The sequence below is a fragment of the Ochotona princeps genome, chromosome 2 (assembly GCF_030435755.1).
Source record: "Ochotona princeps isolate mOchPri1 chromosome 2, mOchPri1.hap1, whole genome shotgun sequence".
Classification (NCBI taxonomy): Eukaryota; Metazoa; Chordata; class Mammalia; order Lagomorpha; family Ochotonidae; genus Ochotona; species Ochotona princeps.
Window position 1 is genome coordinate 158,986,115 of NC_080833.1, and position 27,132 is coordinate 159,013,246.

Here is a 27,132-nt window from a genome sequence, read left to right on the forward strand (position 1 = left end):
CTTGTTCTTTTCTTGTAGCTGCTGAACACGCGCCTAAGGTTCATTGCACAGTTATGTGTTATTCCCTTTATAATCTACTATGATGCTCAAAGCCAGAGCCACACTTCCAAAAAGCATTTTTATGCTTAGGTAATCATGCATAAAACTATAGTTTCTAGCAGTGGTGCCTGTAGTGGTACATGTGATGAAAATCGTGTTTGCTGTGTAGTGGCTCGCGGCAGAGCCAGTTTGGCTTAATGGAAACTTCTTGCTGAAGAATTTCCCTTAGGGAGGACAGATGACCAGAGAAACTTGGACTTGGTTTAGGAATGAAGGAAAACACTGAATGCGACTCTGGTGATACTAACATGTCACAGGCTAGCCTCTCTGGAATAGGAATTGCCTTGTTATTGGTGACAGTCTCGGGATAGCATTCTGGGCCAGTCGATTGTGTGGTTGCCAGTGACTAATGTGGAAATGTCCGTGTGTTCATTGCTAAGGACCGTGTTGGATGAGTTAGTTATTTGCACTGCAAACTCCTGAGTGTGAATGATAAGAATGGGCAGACCTGCGGTCTGAAGTGGTGCTAAGTTTTGGCTGGCAGGCATTGTGTGGGATTCCTGCACTGGCAGTGGATTACATCGCAATTGCACTTTTTGGTGGGTTGGGGTGGGGAGCTCTGTTGTTCATGTTTTTCTTGGACTTCAGTTCCTGGGAGAGGCACAGTGTTCAAAGCCTGTTTCTCGAAAGACCTGTAATCATGAGGATTGTTTTAAGATGCAAAGGGCTTTTTATGCCAGGCTTTTTGTTTCTTTGCAAAATGAATTCCTATTTAAAAAAAAAAAACTAGTAAACTCTGTTATCTGCTTCCACTTAATTTTGTGTATGAATAACTGTCCAAAGATTTTCCTAGACACATATTAAATCTGTTTGTTTCCACTTGATTTTCTTGCCACCTAAACCAGTCTCTGCCGCTGTCCTCAGTTTGCTGTGGTTGCTTTGAGATTACCTGAGATGACAGGCTTCAGCTAGGTGGTAGACGCTGTAGGCACGAAGTGTGATGAGCTTTGACGAATATAAACCCGTGTGCATGGCAGCCAGGATATGGAACATTGCCATCACCCAGCAAAGTTCCATTCTGTTACTTCCTAATCAGTCCCTATGTTTTGCATCCTGCTTCTAGCTTCAGGAAACTATCAAACTGTTGTTTTCTGTCACTAAAAATTAAAATTCTATTTTCTGGAGTTTCATAGGAATGAAATGATATAGGAAGCACTCATTGTGCCTTATTTATCTTACTTTGCATAGTTATTAAAATGTTTTGGTTTTCATGATACGGTTCCATAAACTCCGGAGTTTCCCTTTCCATCTTTCCGTTCCTCCTCCCTTACCCCACTGTTTTCCCCTGTATTGTTACACTAGTAAAGTCCTTCAACAGTAGTCACAAGTCCATCATTCTGCTACTAAGGTGTATCCTGACATAGTAGGTGTAGACAGTGGGAGAAAGTCCAGCATCTCATTGTCAAGACATATCTAGCAGTTGCACTGGGAGTCCATCTTTTATTCGGACATGGATATGCATACTGCAGTGTGTCTCCACTTCCTGCTATGCTGATCTCAGTGGCATGGCTCATCTGTGAGAGTATGTATGGACATGTTTAGCTGTGTATCGGTCGTTCTTGTATTCTGCCTGCAGGTTGCCTTATGTCAGGGAGAACATGACATTTGTCTTTTGGGGATCGGTTTATTTCGCTGAGCATAATGGTCTCCAGTTTGCATAATGCTTTTAGATTCATCCATGCCTCTTAGCTGTTAAAAAAGTTAATGAACTGTATTTCACTGTGTGACTTTGCCATATTTTGTCAAGCTATTTTCTTGCTTCTGGATCTTAAGCCTTTTCTAGTTTTCAGTTATTATAAATAAAATGTCCATGAATATTGCTATACTGGTTTTCTTTGTTCTTATGTTTGAAAAATACTTGAAAATGAAATTTCTGGATGAGTGGTCACTTGAAGGAACCACTAAGCTATTCTTACTCCTATCTACAATATTTGAGTGTTTCAGTTGCTGCACACACTTAGCAACACTTGGAATTATTAGTTTGCTTTTAATTGCTGCCATTTTTGTTTTGTTTTCATTTTAAAGCTATATTTTTTTCCTAAGACCTTAGTTCAGCTATAAATTTTGATATAGTGAGCTTATTTTATTCATTTTGAAACATTAAAATTTTTTTTATTTTATTCATTTTGAAACATTAAAAAATTTCTGTTATTTGCTTTTGACCCGTGATGGCATTAGGTTTATAAATCCTAAGGCATTTTGAGATTTGCAGATAGCATTCTCATTTTAGTTGCTGTGTGTATTTCTTAAAATGTGCTGTTACTGGTTTGGTGGCATCACTGTATGTGGCACACCTTTGGATGGTAATTTCTGTAAGTGTTCATCAGGTTGAGTTGGCTGGCTGTTGACTTTCATCTGTCTATGTATTTAAAAGTTTCTTTCAACAAAATTATCTCTTATTTATTTGAAAATAAGTAATAATTTATTGAGAGGCAGAGAGAGCTTGAGAGACAGACGAACAAGAATGGTAGCTAGTGGGCCTGGCATGGTAGACTGGTGACTAAAGTTCTTGCTTTGCACTCACCGAGATCCCATGTGGGCACTGTGTTCATGTCCTAGCTGCTCCACTTCCCTTCCAGCTCTCTGCTTGTGGCCTGGGAAAGCAGTGGAGGATGGCCCAGGCTTTGGGACCCTGCACCCACGCGGGAGACCCAGAAGAAGCTCCTGGCTCCTGGCTTCGGATCAGCTCAGCTCCAGCTGTTGTGGCTGCTTGGGGAGTGAATCAGAGGATGGAGGATCTTTCTGTCTCTCCTGTCTGTATATCTGACTTTTCAATAAAAAATAATAAATCTTAAAAAACAGAAAGATCAGCTGATCCGCTGCTCTTTGGAAGCTCTGGTTAAGTGAGTGAGGAAAGAATGGTTTTGCACATTGAGGAGACTGTCATTTGTTGTTCCATATGTAATACATACCTCATGTCTTCTTTATCTTATAAACGATACGTCGAGAGACTAGGCGTTATTTATGCTTTACAGAGATACATGTCTTATGAACATGTTACAAATGAGAAATAATATTCATTCATCTATATCTTAATGTTTTTGGAGATTTTTATTCCTTTGTGTAGATCTGAGTTCCCAATTTGTATTACTTTCCTTCGGCTTGAACAATTTGCTTTATCATTTCTTGCAGTACAGGTCTCTGGCATTAAGTAATCTCAGGTGGTTGCCTGCAATGGCCATCATCTTTCCTTAATGTTTTAGAACTTCCAGGGTATTTTCTAACATCTCAGAATTCCTGATGAGATAGCTGCACCTATCATTTTTTTCTTAAAGCTACAGTTGTCCTTATCTTTGTATCTCTGCTTTGTTTTCCCTCTGTGTTTTGGATTTTCTCTCTTTTCAAGACTTACTGTATTGATTTGAAAGGTAAAATGCCAGAGAGGGGGAGCTATATAGAGATCTTCCATTGGCTGACTCGATCCACACATGACTGCCACAGACCCAGGCAGGGTCAGCGTGATCGGGGTCTCCCATGTGGGATCACATGGGAGAAATTTCTCAGAGAAATGGATCAGAAATGGAGCAGCCAGGACTTGAGTTGGTACTTTCAGATGGGATGCTGGTACTCTGGCTACAGCGCTAGCCCCTGAAGGTGTCGGCAGTGTAACTGTGGTGTGCCTTGGGCCCGGCGTTTTGTGGGAATGGTATCCTTTGAACTTTTGGATCTGCTTATAGTTTTCAGCAGTTGTACCTTTTCAGTTATTCTTTTTATTTACTCCTTGTGTTTATGTTTCCTTTATATTCTTGAGCATTCCATGCATGTTTGTCGTAGCTCTTTTAATGTCATCTGTGAATTTTGTTGTGTGTAGGGGACGTTCTACTGATGGATAGTTTTCCCTGATTATGGGTCGTATTTGTTTTCTTTATGTAGCTAACAGCTTTGCTTGGATCTTGGAAACTTTGAGTTTTACTTTGTCTAGCATTGAACTTTATCCTATTTAAAAAAATATGCTGGCCTTAGTTTCATCAGGTAGCTGCATTATTTGCAAATGAGTTTGATTATATTTTTTATGCTCTTTTTTAGTTTTTTAAAGGGTGGGTCTGCAGTAGATTACTGTAGTTTAACCCATATGGTCTAACGAATGCCACACACTCCACGAAGTCTCTCTGAGGTCATATGACTAGAAATGATTCCAACCTCTGTCGAAGCTCTGGGGTTTACCTGGTTTAGAGTTTCTGGAAGTTTTTGCCTGGCCATGTGGAGTTTTACCAGCTCTATGTGTGCAGTCAAAGATTAACAGGGCTCCTGAGAATTCCCTGGGCTTTTGCCTTACATGGCTCCCTTTAGTCTGCCAAAGCCTAAGGCTTATATTTTCAAAAATATGTATTTATTTATTTTGGAAGTAAGAATTGCAGAGAGAGAGAGAGAGAGAGAGAGAGAGAGAGAGAGAGAGAGATTGGTCTTCCATCACTGGTTCACCCCCCAGATGGCTGCAACAGTGAGGACAAAGGGTCATCCAGTAGGGATCCAAGCAACTGGGTCTTCTGATGCCTTTCTGTGCATTTAGTAGGGAGCTGTGGTGGAAGTGGAGCAGCCAGCACATGAAATGACATCCATATGCTTTGCATGTGGTGACTTTACCTGCTGTGTCACAATGCTCACTCCACTTAGATAATTTTGAATTCTGACTTAATATTTCCTAAGTTACATGTGATACCTCTCCTTAAATTTTTCCTCTTTGCGATATAGTCCGGAATTTGCCTCCAACTGTGTGACCGTGCAGCCTTCTTATTGGTTCTCCCAGCTACTCGTCCTATGAAACCTATTGTTTGAGTGGTCCATGCATCCTATGCAGCTTTCTGCTTGTTTTCACAAGTAAGATTTGTCTGAACTTTGCAATTTTCTTATACCCAGCCTTCAACTGAGAGCTATATTGATGATTAGTTTCAGTGTTCTGTGTTATTTACTTAATATTTCACCTAGAATCATGCTGAATATATGTTACTTCATGATTTTGGAATGAAAGTGGTGTTATTCAGAATTGTTACAAATAATTTTAAAATGTTGATGGAAAGCTTTCAAGCAAATGATGACAAGGTGAATGTTATGGCACAGTGGGTTAAGCTAAACTTGGGATGCCCACATGCCGTACCTGTTGCTAGTTCATGTTCGGGGTCCTCTGTTTGGGACTCAGGTTCACCTGGTAGTCAAAAGACCCCCACACTTGAACTCTTGCTACCCGCTGGAGCCTTAAGGAGACCAGGTTCACCTGGCACTGAGCAGGTGAAGAAGACCCACACACTTGAACTCCTGCCCTACCTGCTGGAGTCTTAAGGTGCCCACTGGCTACGACTTCAGCCTGGACTAGATCAGATATTTCTGCCTCTGTCTCTCTCTCTCAAATTAATAAGTAAATATTTTAAAAATAAGAGACAAAACTATTTGTTACCAATTTCTTTCAGAAATAACATCGATAATCTTTGAGAAACAGAATGGGTGGTTACTGTAGCTCTGTCTAAAACTCCACCAAGTCCCTCAAACAGAGTCAATGCATTATGTTATAGACGTTTGATTCCCCAAGTCTGTTTTTAATTTTTCTGTACACATTTTTGCATTAACTCTATATTGACTTTTTAAAATTTCCTTTCAATGTACGCAATGCTCTGGATTAATTTTCTGGCAACTGCTAATGTGGGTTGTGGCTGGCTTTGTCCCATTAGATGAACCAACACACTACTTATATTTTAGTTGCTTCTATAAGTGGAAGGAATGGCAAGGTTCTTGAAAGAAAATCGTATGCTGCCAACAAAACTAGCTAACATGGTGGCATGATGTCATGTATCTTCACTTTGTAATTTGTAAATCAATTATTGTTTGATGCTATGACAAATAGATAAGTATGCATTTTCACTATTTTTTCTCTTAACAAATATCTATTGAATGCCCACTCTGTGTCTGTGACCTATGTTAGTGTCTTAGATTTTATAGATTGAATGTAGTTCCTGTCTTTGAAGAGACTGTGGCCCAGTGCATGGGGCAGATACTGAAGTAGACTTCTGGTGCCCATTAAGTGTTATGATTTCTGTGCACCTTCTGGGCTTGGAGGGCTCAGATAAATGGCACTAAATTACACTGATTAAGAACCTGTAGATGGGGTCTAACAAGAATTTTAAGGGTAGGTTAGCTAAGACAAGAGAAGAGAAAAATGTTTGAAGCTGAGGAAGGTGGGATTGTGAACATGCAGAGGTAAGAATACAGGTAGCCGATCCTCCACCCTATGTTGTCAGAATCCCATATGTGTGCTGGCTGGTTCCTGTCCCTGCTGATCCACTTCCCATCCAGCTTCCTACTTATGGCCTGGGGAACAGTAGAGGATGGCCCAAAGCCTTTGGACCCTGCAACTCATGTCAGAGACCCAGAAGTTCCTGGCTCCTGGCTTCGGATCAGTACAGCTCTGGCCATTATGGCCAATTGGGAGTGAGCCAGTGCTTGGAAGAGCTTTCTCTATCTTTCTTTCTCCATAAAAATATGCCTTTTAAATATAAACAAAGAAATGTTATAAAGAGTACAGGGTCCCAAAGAGGACTGTAAGTGGGTAACTAAACTGGAGAGTATTTTTGAGAAATAAAACCGGTGAGATCCCAACTTGCTTTTATTGAGTAGATTTCATGAACTGTATATGAGGGTACCTCAGAAAGTTCATGGAAAATATAGTTAAAATATACTTATTTTTTGTAAAAAAATTTTGAAGCCATTGCAGGTTTTTTTTTTAACTATACACATTTTCCACAAACTTTTAAAAGATCTTCCCCCATACTTTACATATATTTTGTGTTTTGGACAAGTTTAAGCACAGAGCAAAATTAAGCAGGAAATACAGAGTTCCATGCACAGCTTAGAGTCATCATGTAGAACCTTCCATCATATCGTTTCACACTAGAGTGGTACATTTGTTATGCTGGCAAACACATTGACATGTTATAGTCACCCAGGATCCACAGTTTACACTCAGGGTTATGTACTTTGTATGGTTTTAGACAAATACATAATGGCACATGTGCACATCTATAGTATAATAAGCTAGTTTCACTGCCCTAAGAATTGCAGGATGTGAAGTTGGCACTGCTTTCCCTAAGGAATCAGCACAGTGTGCTGAGCTAGAAACAAGCCTGCTTTGGGCTGTCCCTTCAAATCCATGCTGTCTTCTCCACTTCAGAAAATGGTACCCGATCTGTCACTAGTGAGTCTGCGCTGTGAGATCTGCTCTGTTCCTGCACTGCTCTTTGGAGCTGCTCCTTTTCTGCTCGTGGTTGGATTAAAAAAAAAAGAAAAACTAGGTTTTTGGGCCATGTTCATTGTTAGATTGAAGAAATACTATGATTCCTGTTTTACTGACTAAAAAAATGGATTCTGGATGGTTGATTTTTTCATTAGTCTATTTATGTTCTGGTTTATGCTGTGAATTTTCAAACTTTGAACAAGTCCTATGCACCTCATATAGAGTACACTTGGTCGTGACGTGTTATTCTCTTTATGCATCAGTGTAATTTGCTTACTAATTATATTTGTTGATTTTATTTATTTATTTATTTATTTGCATCTGTGTTCATGAGAGGTACAAGGCTGGAGTTCTCTGGTAATGTCTTTATGTAGTTTTTGTGTTAGGATAATGCACACTTTCTCAGCTATTTCCTCTGCCTTCTGGAAGATATTATACATAATTGTTATAATTTCTCCTTTTAATATTTGGTAGAATTCATCACTGAACCCATCTGGATTTAACTGTGTCCTTTCAGATTTATCTATTTCTTCTTCAATGTTTTTAGTCCTTCAGTCATTGGTTATTAGATTCATACATGTTAAAACTTCTTTATCTTCTTGGAGGATTGACTGATCTCTTATGTAGTGCCAATGTTTTTACAAAATTTTTACAAAATTTTACTTGTACTATTCCTTCTCTGATGTTCTGCTCATCATGTGTGTAGATCTGAGTTTTTGACCTGTATTTTTCACTTTAAAGAGTTTCTTTTTAATATTGTTTGAAGAAAGGTCTACCGAGAATAAATGTATCATTTTTTTTATAATCTAAAAAGTCTTTTTTTTCCTCCACTTTCAAGGGATAATTTCAGATTTTTTTTCCTCTAAGGACTTTAGATATTTTATTCAACTCTATTCTTAAAGGAATGGTTTCCGAGAAGTTAGAGTAATTCTTTTATTTGCTCCTCTATAGGTAGGATGTTTTTTCTCTGACTTCTATCAAAATGTGTGTGTGTAAACATATATGATTTATTTTGTTTATTTTTTATTGAAAAGTCAGATATACAGAGAGGAGAAGAGACAGAAAGGAAGATCTTCTGTCTGCTGATTCACTTCCCAAGCGGCCGCAATGACCGCAGCTGATCCAATCCAAAGCCAGGAGCCAGGAGCTTTTCCTGGGTCTCCTACGTGGGTGTAGGGTCCCAAGGCTTTGGGCTATCCTTGACTGCCTTCCCTTATTTATTTATTTATTTATTTTTTTCAAAAAATAAGGGAACTGGATGGGAAACAGGACTGCCGGGATTAAAACCCGTGCCCATATTGGATCATGGTGCATGCAAGGTGAGGACTTTAGCCTCTAGGCTACCATGCCAGGCCCAAAATGTATATTTTTTATCTTTCCTTTTCTACATTTTGGGTATAATATGACTAGGTATAGCGCTATTGGATGCTTATCCTACTAGTTGATCTCTAGGCTTCTTGGGTTTGGGAAAGATTCTTAGTTATCATTGCTTCAAATATCCACTCCTTCCTCTTTTCATGCTCCTCTTCAATTTATATGCATAAATCTTTTGTAGTCATTCTATAGTTGTTTGGTATTCTCTCCTATGATTTTTTTTTTTTTTTTTACGGGTTTAGGAGTGTCTGTTGAGATATGCTGAAGCTCAGTTTTCCCTTGGCTGTGTTAAATCCGCTAATGAGCCATCAAATGCATTCTGATTTCTAGCGTTCCTTGATTCTGTCTCTGCTCTTCTGGGGGTTGTGTGCGTTATCCATTGGAGTCCTTAGGATAGTCACCACAGATGTTTGAAGTCACTAGCCAGAGAATTCAAGCATACCTACCATGTCTAAATCTGGTTCTTGTGCTTGCTGTCTCAATTTTTTGTATGCCTCATAATTTTGTTGTGATAGCCATACATGAAGCACTGTGTGTAAGAGCTGTAGTAATGTGTCTTTCATAATGTGGTGGGAAGAGTTGGGTGAGACCTGTGACCAGGCCTTAATCTTAATGATCCCATGTCTCTGGATGGTACACCCCAGCCCTTAGGCGGAACATGATAGTTAGAATGGGCTGGGGTTTGGTATTTCCCTTCTCTTATGAAGGATGCTACGCAGGTTGGTTTTGGATATTTTCCTTTCTATAGATCTTTCTTGGATCAGAGTAAAACTCAGTTATGTAGGCTTTGGTTAAACACCTTTTCCTGAGGGGTAGACCTTGTTAAGGAAAAACAGAATAGTTTCAGCTGGTTATCTTCTCTCTCTGCCAGAAGCATGGGAGGAATTTTCTCCAATAATCACTGTGATAACTAGACTAAGCTTTTGGAGGCAAAACTTAACAGAATGTGGGGAACTTCCCCATCTTCCCCGATTAGTCTCTCTGAGGTATTTATCTCTCAGATTTATCTATCCTGAGACTCCAGGCATTTCGTGATTACAGTTTAGCTCTTCCTAGCCCAGCGTAAAGGTTCCTGTAGAAGTTTCAGCCCTGACAAATTGTAAATCCTTGTCTGTCCAAATTTGGGCAGTAGCAGTTTACTAGATGATGTTACTTCCCTGGAGGCATAAGGAGGATTTTCATTTTTTTCTGTTTAAAGTTTGATTTGTTAGGATGAAGTGGTGACTTTGATGTTCCTACCTACAAGACTATAATCCCGTGAATTGATTTAAAATTACGAATTGATTATTTCCCTCTCATTTTGATGAATTAGGTTGAATGTGTAATTTGTCCTTCAAAAAGGACGTCTTTCAAGAATTAAATGGGATGTTAGTCGTAATTATCTCAGGCCCAAAAGCATAAATTACATGTATACTTACTGATGGGGCAGCTAACAACACTGAGTTAATAAATGGTCATGGGTGGAACTGGAACCTATACAGTCTGATCCTTGAGTCAGTGTACTTAACCTCTATGCTATAAGTATTAGACCTGGTGAATGCTTGGTATATTTTTTCAGAGTCTTTGGAAGGACTTATAGTACTCATTATAATACCCACATTTCAACTATGTTTCTCTTCAGTAAAGAATAACTGTAATTATTTCATAACTCTTGATCTATTATTACTATTGCTTTAGTTTTTCCTTTCAGTAGGAGAGCAACTCTTAAAATTCTTTTCTTCTTCTTAAAATAACTCTGCTAAATATGGAAATTATTCTTCTAAGAATTTAGGATTTGAATGATGCATGTAGAATGACTTAATGTTTTAGTTAATCCTGGCTTCATGATATGACTAAGTTGTCGGATTAAACATTGAACCATTGTAGAATGTAGCTGAGAATTGGGGTACAGAAAAAAGTAGTGATTAAAAATGAAATTAAATAAATGGATTTGAATGCTACTTCCTTATGTAAATATACATTTATCAACAGAACTCATCCAGGGATTACTCATATTTTAGGCCACAAAATAAGCCTCAGCAAATTAAAAATTTTGAAATCATACCATGCATCTTCTCAGACCTTAATTGAGTTCATTCAACTGGAGACCAGCAAGTCAGAACAACCTAGAAGATACACAAACACTTAGAGACTGAACAACATGCTATTAAGTGAACACTGGACTACAGAAGAAATCAAATAGGAAATAAAAAAATTGCTTGAAATGAATGAAGGCATCAACACAACATATCAAAACTTGTGGGACACAATTGAGGCAATGTTAAGAGGCAAGTTGATTGCAATCAGCGCCCATGTCAGAAAACAAGAAAGGCACCAGTTGAACGTCTGAAGAGGCTAGAGAAACAACAACCAAACAGTTCCAATATTAGCAGAAAAAAAGAAATAGTTAAAATAAGAGGAAATAAACCAAGTAGAGACCCAAAGAATAATATATCACATCAACAAATCAAAGAGCTGGTTCTTTGAGAAAATGAACAAAATAGATTCTTCATTAGCCCAATTAATCAAAAAAGGGGGAGAACATATGAATCAATAGAATCAGAGATAAAAAAAGAAATATAACCTCAGACATATGTAGGATAAACAGGAACTATTACAAGCTGCCATACACCAACAAATCAGATGATCTAGAAGTAATGATAGGGTTTTTTGACACATAGAATTTACCAAAATGGAACATGAGGTAGTTAAAAATCTAAATAGACCTATAATCAGGATGGAGATTGAATCAGTAGTTAAATCCCTCCCAAGAAAGAGGAGCCCAGGACCAAGTTGCTTCATTGCTGAATTCTACCAAATAGTTCAAGAACTTACCCCAATCCTCCACAAGCAATAGAAAGTCAGACAATCCTTCCAAACCGTTTCTGTGAAGCTAACATCAAGTTAGTATCAAAGCCAGAGAGACACAAGAGAGAGAGAGACAAATTTTACTCTTTTAATGGCTGAGTAGTAGTAGTACTTAGTTTACATATATCACCTTTTCTTCATTCAGTCATCCATTGATGGACACTTGGGTCGATTCCATATCTTACCTATTGTGACTTGAACTCCAATACATATATGTGTATAAATAACTGTGGTTTAAGCTGATTTCATTTCATTTGAATACATTCCGTTTATTTCATTAATTGTTGTGCTTCTGGTGGCTTTTCTATCCTTTCCAGCAAGTCTTTGCCTATGCCTATTTCTTGCAGAGTTTACCTTGTTTTCCTGTAGTAATTGGATAATCCTGTGAGGTAGATTTAGATTGTTGATCCATTTGGAATTGATTTTTACATGAGGCATAGAGATTTAGTTTCACAATTCTGCCCATGTAGATCCATTTTTTCTACCATGATGTTTAAAAGAGACTGTCATTTCTCCAAGAATTGGTTTCCAATCACTAGCCAAAAAAAGTTGTTTTGGTGTAGTTGTGTGGATTCTATTCTGTGCCATTGATGGGCATGCCTGTCTTTGTGCCAGTAACAAGCTGTATTGATTAGAACTGCTCTATTGTAGTGTCTCTTAAGTGTGATATTATGATGCCTCTAGCTTTGTTTTGTTGATTAAGATGGCTTTAGCTATACAGGGCTTCTTTTGTTCTCATGTGAACTTTTGCATTTTTTTCCTAGACCTGAGAATAATGTCATGGGTATTTTGATTGCTATCTCATTAAATCTGTAAATTGCTTTTGGTAATACATACATTTTGATGATATTAATTCTACCGATCTATGACCATAGGAGGTTTTCCAATTTTTTTTTTTGGTGTCTTTTTTGTTTCTTTCATGTTTTCTAATTTTCAAGTCAGAAATCTCTCACACCCTTGGTTAAATGTAATACAATGTATTTAATTTTTTTTTTTTGCAGTTTTGTGAATTGGACTGATTTTACAAGCTATTTCTCAGTCATAGATTTCTTTTTGTATACAAAGACTTACAACTTTTGTGGGCTGATTTCACATCCTGCAACTTTATGAAACTCTTTTACAAAGAATTTCAATAGCCTCTTAGTATAGACTTGGTTCTCCTAAGTAGAGAATCACGTCATCTCCCTGCAGGGATAGCATGAGCCCCTCTTTTCCAATTTGTATCCCTGTGGTTTCATTTTCTAAACATTCAGGGCTATATTTAATAGCAGTGGTGAGAGTGGGTTTCCTTATCTGGTTCAGTGTTTCTCCATTGAATAATATTCTGGCTATGGGTTTGTCGTTGCTTGTGTTGAGGAATGTTCCTTCAATACCCAGCTTTTTTTAAGGGTCTGTCATGAAAGGATGTTGTAATTTATCAAATGTTTTCACTGCATCTGTTGCCCATAGTCATATGGTTTTTATTCTTCAGCTTTTAATGTGATGTATCATATTTATTGATTTTCCTATGTTGAACCATCCCTACATACCAGGGATAAATCCCACTCGGTCTGGGGGAATTGTTTTCGTGATACGTTGTTGGATTTGATTAGCAAGATTTTGTGGAGGATTTTTTGCTATATGTTCATCAGGAATGTTAGTCTGTAGATGTCTTTTTTGGTTTCTTTCTGGTTTGGGGAATAGAGGTGCCACTAGTCTCAGAGAAGGAGTTTGGAAGCATTCCTTCCCTTTAAATTGCTCTGAATAGTTTAGGAAGAATTTAGATTAGTTCTCAAAAAGTTGGTAGAATTCAGCAGTGAAGTCATCTGGTCCTGGGCTTTTTTTTTGTTGAGGCTGTCTTTATTACTCATTTTCCATCTCATGTGGTATATTTAGGGTTTCTGACTTTCTCATTCAATTTAGGTAGATTGTATTTGTTCAGAAATCTGCACATTTGTTCTGCATTTTTGAATTAGTTGGCAGATAATAATTCTTAATAATTCCTGACGATTCTTTGTGTGTCTATGATGTCCTTTTCTGCATCTCCTTTTCATCTCTGATTTTATTGATTTGGATCTTCTTTGTTTTTCTGATTGTTTGGACCAATGATTTTATTATTCTTTTCAGAAAAACAGCTCTCATTTCACTCATCTTATAAATTAATTTTTGTCTATATCTTCCTGAATTTTAATTCTTTCTTTCTACTCATTTTGGGTTTAGTTTGTTATTGTTTTTCTAGGTCCTTGATATGCGTTAATAGGTTATGTATTTAATGCCTTTTAAAATTTGTTAATATGGGTGCTAATTGGTATGAATCTCCCTCTTAACAATGCTTTTTGCCATCTCGTAAGTTTTTATTTGTTGTGCTACCATTTGACTTGTTACCAGGAATATTTTGATTTTTCTTTTGATTCTACTTTGACCCTCTATTCATCAGTATTGACAGTCTCCATGTGTTTGCACATTTTCTAGAATTTCTTGTGGTATTGGTTTCCACTTCCATTTCATGGTGGTCAGGAAAGATATGTGGTGTGATTTCAGCTTTTTTGAATTTATTGAAGCTTACGCATGGCCTTGCTTTTGGTCCATACTAGAGCAATTTCCATGCATTAGTAAAAGAATGAATATTCTGCACCTATTGATGAAATGTTCTGTAGGCATCAGTTAGCGTCATTTGTTCCATAGTATAAATTATCCTTGTTTGTGGATTTTCTGTCTCATAGTCGGGTTTTGTGGAGTCCCACATTCTTATGGTATTGGAATCTGTGTCTATCTTTAGAACTATTAACAGTTGTATTAAATACCAGGTGCCCTGGCATTGAGTGTGTATACATTTCATCTTCTTGTGAATTGATTGGAGAATGTCCTTCTTCGACTCTTTTAAACAGTTTTAATGTTAAAGTATATTTTGTGTGATATTGGAGTGGTTACACCTTCTCCTTTTTCCTTTCCATTGGCATGGAATATCTTTTTTTCACTCTTTTACTTTCAGTCTGTGTATATCTTTATGAGGTATGTTTCTTGGAGGCATCAAATAGATTAGTCTTATTTTTTTAATTCATTCAGCCAGTCTGTATCTTTTGTATCCTACCATTTTCTATAAATATTCTCATTGTTTGCTTTGGGTTTCCTTTGTATTTTTACTAGGACATTTTTGACCTTTGTGTTATTTCATTTTGGTGATTATAATTCTCTATTTCTGTGTGTAGCACTTCCTTAAGCATCATTTGTAAGACCGGATGGGTGGTAGCAAATGTATTCGTTTTGTTTGTTTTGGAAAGTTTTTAGTTTGCCTGCATTTATAAACAAGAGTTTTGCTGGATACAGGATTCTGAGTTGGCAGTTTCTGTCTGTTAGGAGGTGGGCTGTGTCTCTCCGTTTCCCCTTGGCTGTAGAGTTTCTGATGAGGTATCAGCTCTTAGCATAATTAGGAATCCTCTAAAAGTAACCTGGCGTTTCTCTTGTGCACATTTTAGAATCTTTATGTTTTATCATTGAAAGCATGACTGCAGCGTGTGGTGATTAAGAGTGATTCGGTCATGTGTAAGCTCTGTATGCTTCCCATGCTTGGGTTCACTTCTTCCTCCACGTTAGGGGAGTTTACTGCAAGCCTAAACCATGATCTCTTTCCACGCCTCCAGGAGAGCCCAATGTACATACGTTAGGTCATTTGATAGTGTATAAATCTCAAACACTGTTTTCTGTTTTTCTAAGTTTTTTCTCTTGACTTTTGCTAGATTCAGATGTTTCCAAGGATTTTTCTTCTCTCTTAGATGTTGTTTTTTTAGCCCCACAAAGCCTGTTGTTGAGATTCCTTCTGTTTTTCCATTTGGTTTATTGAAGTCTTCGTTGCTAATATTTCATTTTGCTTTTTTCTTAAGTATTTCAATCTTTGTAAAACTTTTCATTATATTTTTATATGGACTTATTTATCTCAATAATATGTTTCTGTGTGCTTTTGAGGAGTCCTGTGATCATTTTTTTCATTCATTTTTGATCATTTCGATCTCTTTGTGTTTACTTTCTAATGTTGAAGAATTGCTGTGTTTCTCATAGGAAGTCATAATGTCTTCCACTTTTTCTTATATTTCTAAACTTATTTCTAGGCAGTTCTGAAACCACTTGTCTTCTCTTCTGATGGTTTTTGTCTTAACTACACCTCTGTGATTTGGCGAAGTGATTGTTTCTTCCATGGATATCTGGAAGTGTGCTAGGTGTAGCCAGCCTTCTGTGGGCAGTGCTCCAGTCTGGGCTGAGAGAACAGGACGTCATCCACGTTGGACATGGTCAGTCTCCCCTTGTCAGCCTGAGGCAGCCGGAGGCAGCCGGCTGCTTTCTTCAGTGTGAGCCACAGGTGGGGTTAGGCCATGGTGGCTAATCCCTCTACCCATGCCGGAACATGCACCACCACATCTGTGCAGCTCTCTGTGTGAGTGCAGAGCCCTGCAGTGATCCTCCTCTGAGGGCACGTGTGTTGATTGCTGAGACCAGCTACACATCACACGCTCTTGTGTAATGACAATATTCTCACGGTCTCTGTGTGCAAGGCTTCCCTGGTCACAGAGTGCTGGGGTAGCACTCAGCTCTGTGAGCTTGCTCCACTCGTGGAGAGAGCTTCTATTGTTGGTATTATTGCATGAACTTTTCCTCTGCTTTGGAGGTTAGTTAGCAGTTTTTCTTCTTCCCAGCTTTATTTTCTCCTGTTCTCTCTGTATGTTTTAAACTTTTAAAAAAAGTATTTCTTGTCTAAGATGTAATATATTTGTTTAAACTACAGATTCTTGACCTGGACTGTTGACTCTGCCTGAACCCATACCTATATGACTGGACAATCTTAAAAAAAGTTATTTAGATTTTTCCTATCACCTCCACATCTTGAAATGAGAATAATTGGACTGATATTAGAATCAAATTAATTGTAACTTATAAATAATTTGAATTATTGGTTTGTTAACAAATATTAGCCATTACTATTTTGGAGCACTTTCAGGTAAAAGGTAAGTGTATGTCTAAGTAACCACTCAGAGAAATTCACTTTGTCACTATGCAGATAATGTCCATATGTACTTGATAGGTTATGTAAAATGTCTAGGCTTTTATTTTATAACTGAGAGGAATGTACAGATCATGGTTTTTAATTTTTAATTCTACAGATTAGAAAAATTGAGAACTAGCAGTGTTATGTGTTATGTGTTATGCCTTGAAACTAGGGTCTAACCCTCATAATTCCCGGTTCTTCTATTAAAGTGTATTTGCTATTCTAAGGAGCAATGACTAAACTTGCAAAGACATTTTACATGATAATACTATCATGTAGTAAATTTTTTCTTCTTATTTTTTGACTTAACGTGACCAGAACTGGATAAATAATTCTTGATTTATGATTTACTATCTTCATTGGTCAGTATGAGGCATATTTATTTTTTAACAATGTCATACATAAAAAGTTTTAAGCATACATATTACATGGACTACTTGAGGGCAAAATTGAAATGTGTAAATTCTGTTTACACATGAGAGAAAAATGAACTTATGTGTGGAAACTTCAGAAAGCTTATGGAAAGTGAGTTGAAAGGATAAATGTGTTTCGGTTCTAACACTTGAAATTCATGGAGACAATAAGGCTTCAAAAACATCAGTGGAAAAGTCATAGGCTTCACTAAGTTAAAAGGCACAAATGCGGGCCCGGCGGCGTGGCCTAGCGGCTAAAGTCCTCGCCTTGAAAGCCCCGGGATCCCATGTGGGAGCCGGTTCTAGTCCCGGCAGCTCCACTTCCCATCCAGCTCCCTGCTTGTGGCCTGGGAAAGCAGTTGAGGACGGCCCAATGCATTGGGACACTGCACCCGCGTGGGAGACCCGGAGGAGGTTCCTGGTTCCCGGCTTCGGATCGGCGCGCACCGGCTGTTGCGGCTCACTTGGGGAGTGAATCATCGGACGGAGGATCTTCCTCTCTGTCTCTCCTCCTCTGTGTATATCTGGCTGTAATAAAATGAATAAATCTTTAAAAAAAAAAAGGCACAAATGCAAGCTTATCTTTTCATTTTTCATGAACTTTTTGAGGTACTTGAATTTAGAGGGTTTTGCTGAGAATGATACTTATTTCTTGGAATGAATAGTATCTTGTGGATGGATGGTTTCAAAACTACCTTCTTCGTCGCATTGAAATTCACTATAGTTGGTAGCAGTAGTTTAGAAAACTGAATAAACCAAAGAGGAACAGGAAACTGGCTAGGAATATGTGCTTGACAATTATCATTGAGGCATAAATATCTTTTAAATGTGTTGGTCTTTTGCCTTGGTTATGATGCAGGTCTGAGAACCATTGGCGTCATCACCAAGTTGGATCTCATGGATGAAGGAACAGACGCCAGGGATGTCTTGGAGAACAAGCTGCTGCCTCTTCGTAGGGGTGTGTACTCTGATACATATATTTACCTGGGTGGTAGGGCTCACGTCTTCACAGGGGTGTGTACTGTGATGGGTTAGCACTCACCTGGATGGTAGGACCCAGACATGGTGGTGGTGCCTCCTCAGATCACAGTGATGGGTGTATTGTTGCCTTTTTATGTAATGGCACAGCATTTAAAGCATTTGGTCCAAAAGGAGAACTATTTCCCTGAGTAGCAGGAAGTAAAGAAACAGGGCAGAAAAGGGTTTGAAGAGAGGCTCCAGATATTCACTATGGCTGCATACCTGTATGCAATTCTACATTTGATATGAGGGTACTTCAAACTGTTTATGGAAAAGGATTTTATGAAATCCCTGCATAGGTTTCAGAGGTTGGGGCACTGAAACAAAGTTGCCTTTTAGTGTTCTATTCTTGCACAAGCTTTTTGAGGAACCCTTGTGTTATGTATGCCCTAAATGCAGGGAGGATCGTCTGCAGCATATATAGACATTTTTTTTTTTTAAAGATTTTATTCATTTTATTACAGCCAGATATACACAGAGGAGGAGAGACAGAGAGGAAGATCCTCCATCCGATGTTTCACTCCCCAAGTGAGCTGCAACGGGCCGATGCGCGCCGATCCGATGCTGACATTTTAAGGGGAGAATTATTATGTTGATGCCAAAAAGTTATCATTAGCCTACTTTATTAATTTTTTTAGTCATTGGGAAAATGAAAATTTGTTTTAATTTTTAAGTAGTTTTTAATAGATTTAATGTGATTTATAGAAAAAAATTTTAAGAACATAATGAAAATTTCCTGAAACTTTTTTTATGAAGGGACTCAGTTCAGATACTGAACTGAATCTGCTTTTGTTCGGCCTGTTTGAGCTCATGGAAAGCACTGGAGCCAGCAAGCTTTGCGCTTTGTTCCAGGTTATGTGGGGGTGGTAAACAGAAGCCAGAAGGACATCGACGGGAAGAAGGACATTAAGGCAGCCATGCTGGCAGAAAGGAAGTTCTTCCTTTCCCATCCTGCTTACAGACATATCGCTGATCGGATGGGGACGCCGCACTTGCAGAAGGTCCTAAATCAGGTAAAAATGTTTTTTCATGCAACAAAAATAATTGTATTTATTTATATATTATATATAATACATATATGCATGATAATACTATACAATAGATATATTATTAACAATCATATTATTAGATAATTATATTATTATATTATTAGTACTTTAATATATTAATATATTAACATAATTACTTATAATTTTGTAAATATATAAGTTTTAGAAATCATAAATATGTAAATATAGTATTACTCACATATATTAACTATATATTTATATAACATACCATACATGCATTATTAGTAATGCACATGCTATTATGTGATAATTATATCATCATATTATTAATAACATATTATTAATATTTCAATATGTAATGAATATATCATTATATAATATATTATTAATGCTTTATACAATATATATATTATACATATAGACATATACACATTAATATATATACATTACATGTCTCTATCTAGAGAATCTTCCATCTGCTTGTTCACTCCTGGAATGTTTGCAGTGACATGGTTGGAAGAAGCCAAAGGCAGGAGCCAAGTGCTGCTTCTTGGTCTCCCTCCTGAATGGCAGGAGCCCAGGTTCTTGGGCCGTGTTTTGCTGCTTTCCCAAGAACAGTGACAGGACACTGGGTTGGAAGTGGGACTTGAACTGGTGTCTCTATGGGGTACCAGTGCTGCAGATAGCGGCTTAATCCACTGCATCACACTGGCAGCTTACATTTTCATTCACTTTCTTCTCCCCCAAACAACACAGGATTAAATGATAAAATTAAAAATGAATATAGATACTTATAGCCACACTATTACTATTATTTGTCAATAAAATTCACGTTAATATTATTGAAAGAACCGTGCTGAGAGCAGAAACATGCACTGAGGAACAGAGACTGGATGATATACATTTGAGTGTGCATTCACTCGTAAGATATATTTACCTTAAAAACTTCAACTTGTGTAGCTCTTGAAAGTTGATCTCTAGGATATGGTTTTGTTTAGCATCGATTTGTTTTGTGCATTCAACTTTTCAAAACAGCAGATCCTTCTGCCAGTCATTTATGAAGCTTTTCCTGATAATCTCTTTCTCCATAATAAATAGAATTGGGCCTTTTGCCTCCTTCTTTGCATGCGCTGTCCTCTGGTCTTCCTTGGCTACGTATCTCCTACCCTTCTTGGAGTTAAGTGTTGCACTGAGTGCGGGGCCTGTCCCCGAGGTGCACTGCAGTCTTCACAAATATTTTCTTAGGTTTCACTTAAACGCCTGTCTATTAACTTAATCGGTCAATCCAAGGCTAAGTTATCAGAAGAAGCTGTCATAATATGTGACATTGTTTCTGAGCCATTGGGGCAGACTAACTTTAAGAAAATAAAAAGTAGTGATTTCACTCTATTTTTAATAACATTTCATAGACTATTGGAAAGATTACACATTTACGGGTAAGGAAATACTTGGAAGTTACAGGTAGCCAGTGCCAGTGCTCCTATTGTTTAAAAGAACATAAGGAACACTGGTTTGTCATGTGAGAGCCATAGTATTCTACCAATACATTCAGAACTGGTGACACTGGTTTTTAATTGCAACCTTCAAATATGAAACTGAAAAAATTCTTTAAGGAAAAAATCAATATAATCAAAGTTGGAAATACTTGCAATTTTTTAAATCCTGGACAAAAGGTTACCGAAACTTGGTTATTCTGATTTGACTCCTCACCCCTAACCTTTGTTATAATAGAATTGGATTTCAGTTGGCTGAAACTGAATTAATGTTTTACTGAAGATATTTCCTTTCCTGGATAATCACTTTTATTTTTACTTCTTTGGAGATTGTGATAGTGTGTTTGAAACTACTGCAATTTTACTGCTGTTTCGTGTATACCATTACTACTGACCTGAGAAATAATTCCTTCAGAAAAAACTGAAAAGCCATATAGTATTTTTTACTCTCCACTGGCAAGAGAGAATCTAAAAGAAGCATTTGAGAACTACTGATGAAATTGAAATTTGGTGGTAGTGTAGTGCAGGATGGTATTGAAGGGTGACGCCCATGTTTCCTGGTAGTACCCAAGATCAGTAACCAAGATCAGGTACTTGAGGTTTGAACTTCTGAGAGCCCAGATTAAGCAGGTGGTTCCAGTCTGGATTAGAAGTTCTGTTGGGCAGCAAGCTTTCAGCAGCTGCAGGTATGTGGGCACTACTGAAGCCACAAATGGAGTGAGATCACCCAAATGAGAACAGAGAGTAAACAAACATGAGACTAGGAGGCAGCTTGGAGAACTTTCACTAATTGTACGTGGCCGGGAGGATGAATTGTTGAAAGAGATGAGGAAGACACGTCCAAAATTATTAGGAAAAAAGTGAGAGGATACAGGATCATGAAAACCCAGGAAAGAAATGTGTTAGGAAACTTTAATGTTGAGATACAAAATGTGGAAACCAGGTGTGTCTGTTTGCCAGCTGACTCTGAAGTTTCGTGGCTGATGGTTTTCCATGATTATTAGAGCCCTTTTCTGTTGGATTGCTACTCTTGACACTCAGTCCTCTGCAGTGTTTTTGTTTCCTGCTTCGTAACCACATAGGGTAATTTCACAGTAATTTATAACTGCAGACAAGAAACTACAGATTGAATAGTTTCAGACATGTTCTTATCAAAGATGATTTCAAAAAACTTCAGTGATTCTGAGTATATTTACTCTCCTTTTAATTATTCTTTTCCCCAGCAGATAGGTGCTCTGATAAAAAGAATCCATGCTGGTGTGTTAAAGCTGAGCAGCCTCATTAAAGCATTGCTGAATTTTAACACTCTCTTTTCCACATATAAAGAGAGCGTCCAATCTTGTGTGTGATTTTTTTTTCTAGCAACTTACCAATCACATTCGAGATACCCTGCCAAACTTCAGGAATAAACTCCAGGGGCAGTTGCTCTCTATAGAACATGAAGTAGAGGCCTACAAGAACTTCAAGCCTGAAGACCCCACCAGGAAGACCAAAGCGCTGCTGCAGTAAGGCCCTTCCACCTTTTTTTTTTTCTTCATCCTGAAGTGATGCCTTCAGTTTACTTTGGCGTTGGTGCATCTGGCTTACTATTTTCTAGGTTTAACAAAGAAGCAGGTTGAGTATACAAAACCCTTAATGTGCTATCCGTGACCCTCGAATCTTTGTTTTCTTGAACAATGATTATTGATTTGAATCTGTTATTATAAATTTAAGTAATCTCCCATCTGTGGAAATACTTTTATAAATGTTTTAAAAATGTATGTATGCGTTTGAAAAGCAGAGTGATAACTGAAGAGGGAGAAGCAGATGCGGAAGATCTTTCATCTGCTACTTCATAGGCTAGAACAGGATGAGGACATCAATAGGAACTCCATCCCTACCTCCCATGTGGTTGACAGGGACCACAGTCCTGACATTACCCCCCAGACACATTATCAGGAAGCTGGGCCTGAAGTGTAGAGTAGCTGGACTTGGGCATGGCTGTGGGCCATAACAGATGCATAAGCAATTAATTGGATGAATGTTATGTTTGTGGAAAGGGTGAAATGTCAAGGGAGGCTTGATGAGAAAGTAGGTTTGTTTATATCAGGAAAACTACAAAAAGGTGCATAATGCTGGTACAACAGCTGTGATATTACTGGGTGATGGGAATTTTTCAACTCTACTGTCACCTTTTGAGACCACTGTCATATGTGTGGTTTCTTTTTGACCAAAATACTGTTAGTTGTGCATGACTCTGTTGAAGAGGGAGAGGTAAGGAAAATGCAGAGTCCTTGTCCTTGGAAAAGGGGCCAGTAAACGGGCAGGTAATGACACATGCTGTGTGTGTGTGTGTGCGCGCGCCAGGTGCTGTGCTGGAAATGTGGGGAATCAAGGAGGAGCTCTTTATCTGGGCTGTGCTGTGGAGTAGGGGCTGAGAGGGCTGTGAGTCATGAAAGGTTTCCTGCATGAAAGAATATTTGAGTTGAGTGTTGAATGCAAGATAACAATTAACCCAGCAAAGCCCCAAGAAGTACATTGAGTGGTTCTCTAAACCAAGAAAAATGAGTGAAAGCCCAGGAGCCTGGTATGTCTGAGAAACTGCAAATGGGTCCCTGTGGCTGGCCTAGAAGGTGAATCCGGTTGAGTCTGGATGAGAGGTGAGGAAGGGGACATGCCGAGGCACCTGGAGCCAGATAATTCAGGCTTCAGTTGAGGTGTTTTGGTTTTATTAGCACATTGCAGTGAATTCCTGAGGAATGAGAGAAGAGCTAGCTGTGGAAGAGCAGAGCAGTGATGGGTTTGTGCTGTTCTGGCCTTGACAGGGACAAACCTGAAGGCAAAATGGTCTTTTAGAGGCCCTTCAAGAACCCAGGAGGAATGACTGAAGGCTGAAATGAGGCAGTGTTGAAGAGGAAGAGGCTGTGATGTGAGGCTTTGGAAGGACCAATGTCAGGTTGCTCCGTGCGGTGCAGCATGAGGGAGACAGGGAGGCAGACGCTCCAGGGTTCAGTCTTGAGAGGAAAGGGGAACCCGGGCGTGCGAGGCAATCGGCAAAGTCAAGGGGTTCAGTTTTAGGTGTGTTGAGTTCTAAGCAAGTGAGAGGACATGAACGTCCAGCTGATCACTCACTCATTGCTCACCAGTGGGTTGTGGGTTAGACCCAAAGTGAACCATAACCCTGAGATCCTATAGGATGAGTGTAGGGTCAAAGAGAAGAAGTGGAGGTTGTGATATGAGGAAGAGAAAGAGCAGCTCATGAAGTGTTAGGGAGCTGAGCTGCAACAGTTGGAACATGAGCAAACGTGAGCAAATGTGGACTTACGGGGGCTGAGTTTTGACTATTTTATATTAAGCTTTATTGCTTAACTTTAATTTCCAATTTAAGTTTTATTTAGCTACCATTTTATGGTGGCAATTAAATGGATCAAATACGTGCATCTGAAGTAAAAATATTTCGCCTATTTAACTAATTATCTAAAAGAAATGTTGATGTTTCCGCTGCAGTCACATTGAGTGCTGGGCGGAGTGCAGTAACTCTGGCAGTAGGTGGCGCTAAGAACACCGGGGAGGATTTTAAAAGCGTTATCACGGTAGAATACAATGAGGCATGCAGAGCCTTGTATGTCTAACTTGAATTTATTGTCTCACCATTACAGGATGGTTCAGCAATTTGCTGTGGACTTTGAGAAGAGAATTGAAGGGTCGGGGGATCAAGTCGATACCCTAGAACTCTCAGGTGGTGCTAAAATCAATCGCATTTTTCATGAACGCTTTCCTTTTGAGATAGTAAAGGTTTGTACAGAACGTCATTTTTACCCCCTTTTGTTTCCTATCAATTCCATATTCTGTGTTTCATTCTCTCATGAGTGGTATGGGACTAAGTTCTTTGAACAAAATTTCCTGTTCAGGTAATGAATTCAGGAGAGAAATATTTTTCTTACTAATGTTTTTGATTTTGTTTAATGAGATTGAACTGCATTTTACATTATCTCAAGGAAATCCTAATTGAGTTTCTATGATGTTTACTTGTTGTTTAGTTAATTTAAAAACATTTCTTGAATACCTACTATGTGCCCGTGATTAAGACATAAGAGATCTGTATTTGTCATGTGAGGAAAGCCAGAAAAATGAGTTGGCAAAATAAAGAAAATGTCATTGCTATTAAGGTAACATGCTGTGAGAGAGGGCTGGGTGCTGCACTTCTAGTGGGCTGCCCCGGGCCTTTGTCTGTGAGTAGAGGTGATTTAAACTGGCCGATGGCATGAAGAGGTCAGCCATAGAAAGATCCAGGGGGAAGGGTTGTTTGAAGGCAGCATCCTAGTGCAAGGCTCTAACCCAGGCGTGGGAATGGCAGATGAAGAGTAGCTGTAACTGTTGCAGAGACGGTGGAGGGGAAGACAAGAAATGAATTTAGAGAGACACAAAATGCCCTGTGTGAGCAGGGCTTTGTATTTGGGAAAAAGGTGTTCATGTTTAGCAGTTACAGGAGAGATAAAAGCAAGGGTGTGATGAAATTTGGTTGGTAATAAAAAAAAAAAAAAGAATTGTGGCTACTGGATTATAAGGCGGGTAAGAAACAATAGCTAAGTAAAAATGGTTTAGGCCAAACCAGGAGTGGATCCATGTAGTTGGAGCCCTTAAGATTTTCCAATCTCGGAAACCTCCTTGACAAAGAAGGGTGCAACATTAAAAGTACCCAGTTAGGCACACAGTTTTGGAAGGAGCCTTACACACAAGGCAGAAACCCTGAAACTTGACTTTTTTTGGCTTCCAAATAAAAACTTCCTGATAAGACAGGTGGGTAGAAATGGAGAGGTTTGGGGTTTTGGAGGCAAAGTCAAAAGGTGATTGAAGGGAATGGAAAATGAGAAGACTGGAGATGACTCCTAGCGTGTCTCCATTCACAACCAGGTGAGTGATGGTACTGAGCAGATGAGGCCAATGAGGAAAACTTTCACTTGTGTGGAGATATGAATGAGGCATTTCATTTTGGACTTACTAAGTGTGAAGTGCCCAGTAAAGCAGCTGAGCAGCTACAGGGACTAATGTACTTGCCTCACACAAGTGAGTTGGATGTTTAGGTCTTGGTGTGGAACACAGATGGGTAAACACAGCGTTTCATTAAAATGTGCTAAGTTAAGTGATAAGCCTCAGCATAAGGTTCCAGGGAAACCCAGTCCACAGCCAGGAATCCCCGCTTAAGTATGCAGACGAGCCAGGCTTCTGAGCTGAGCCTGGAAGGATGAGCAGCTAATTCAGCAGGAAAAGGTGGGCTTGTTCCAGAGAGAAAGTGAGGAACGACAGAGCCTGTGCAGTGGAAAGCCACGAGGTGTGGGTAGAGAGCAGTTTGTGGTTCTAGGTTGCCGACTGGGAGGGAGGAAATAGGCAGGTGAGGGGGATAGATGGGCTGGAATCTCAGAAGGTGGGGCTGGACCTGGTGTTCTCTGGATCCCCGTTTTTATCTGATCTCCACGGCACTTTGATCTCATTTCCAAGTAGAATTATGGTACCTAGAGCTTCTGGGAAATATTCATACAGTAGTGTGTCCTGTGTCGGCTTGATGAACGATTATTAATTTCCTTTTGTAAGGAGGTCTTGATCTCAGGAGGTTAAAATTGCCAGGGAGAAAAGATGGCCATTGCTACTCTCCGGCCAGCTGCGTGGTTGCTGCACACCAAGTGACGCTCCTGCCTGTGGCCTTGAATTGACCTGACTCAGCAAAAGCAGCCCAGAAAGCATCAGTTATGCACAACACTCTTTATATATTATACAGTTAAAAGTCCGCTGCACTAGAACTCCCAGAAATCCCTAGTGTTCTGTGTTGCCTTGAACTTGTATAAACAGATGTCTTGGCCATCTGGGTTTAGGTTCAGAGAGACATGAGTATCCATTTATTAATAAGTAACTGAAGTTATTCTCATTTTATAATATTCAACAATATTACATTCAAAGGAATTAAGTGTCATAACCATGGTTTATTTTGCTTCTGCAGATGGAGTTCAATGAGAAAGAATTACGAAGAGAAATAAGCTATGCAATCAAAAACATACATGGTATCAGGCAAGTGATTCACATTTGGTCTTTAGTTCAAGCTACCAAAACAAAATTAATGTTTATGTGTTGCCAGAAAAATAGCCTTTTTATCATCTGAGCAGAGTAGACTGCAAAGGTGGGATTGGGAAGTAGGAAATCATAGTTTGAGTTCAATAGGAATTTCCTGTATTGCCATAGTTAGTTTCTGTGCTCATAGTCTATAGGCTGCATAACAGAGTTCAAAGATGAGTAAGGCCTTGTCCTGCAAAGCTTGAGGCCTGACTAAATCATGAGTAACCATTACTTACACAGAGAAGGAACACATTAATTTTGAGTAGAGTTATGGAGCAGGATTTGAAAAGATTCGTGGAGGTGGTTATTTCTTCCTTGAACTTTGCCCGTTGAGTGAATGATTCCCATAGGCCCAGGTGTGTTGGGTGTATACACGTATGTGTGCGTGTGTCTGAGGTAGGTAGTGATATAATGAGCGTGAGAACATGGAATGGCCATTGTTGAGGGTAAAGGTCAACCGGAAGGACTTTCGAGTGGCAGGTGCAGCATGAGCTGAGGAATAGACTGGGAAAGTGCGGCATGTTTCCATGGAACCAAGAGGCTGGCGCAG

At 38.9% G+C, this 27,132-nt stretch overlaps 1 protein-coding gene across 4 annotated transcripts in view; it reads left to right on the forward strand.

The window, feature by feature from the left end:
- The window catches only part of DNM3 (dynamin 3), a 512,631-nt gene that overhangs the window by 149,727 nt on the left and 335,772 nt on the right, over positions 1–27,132 (forward strand). For all 4 annotated transcript variants that reach the window (XM_058660674.1, XM_058660671.1, XM_058660672.1 and 1 more), the window contains exons 5-9: positions 17,832–17,930; positions 18,845–19,005; positions 21,858–22,000; positions 24,134–24,269; positions 26,470–26,537. In XM_058660674.1, the coding sequence (XP_058516657.1) occupies positions 17,832–17,930; positions 18,845–19,005; positions 21,858–22,000; positions 24,134–24,269; positions 26,470–26,537 (607 nt within the window). The remainder of the gene's footprint in view (positions 1–17,831; positions 17,931–18,844; positions 19,006–21,857; positions 22,001–24,133; positions 24,270–26,469; positions 26,538–27,132) is intronic.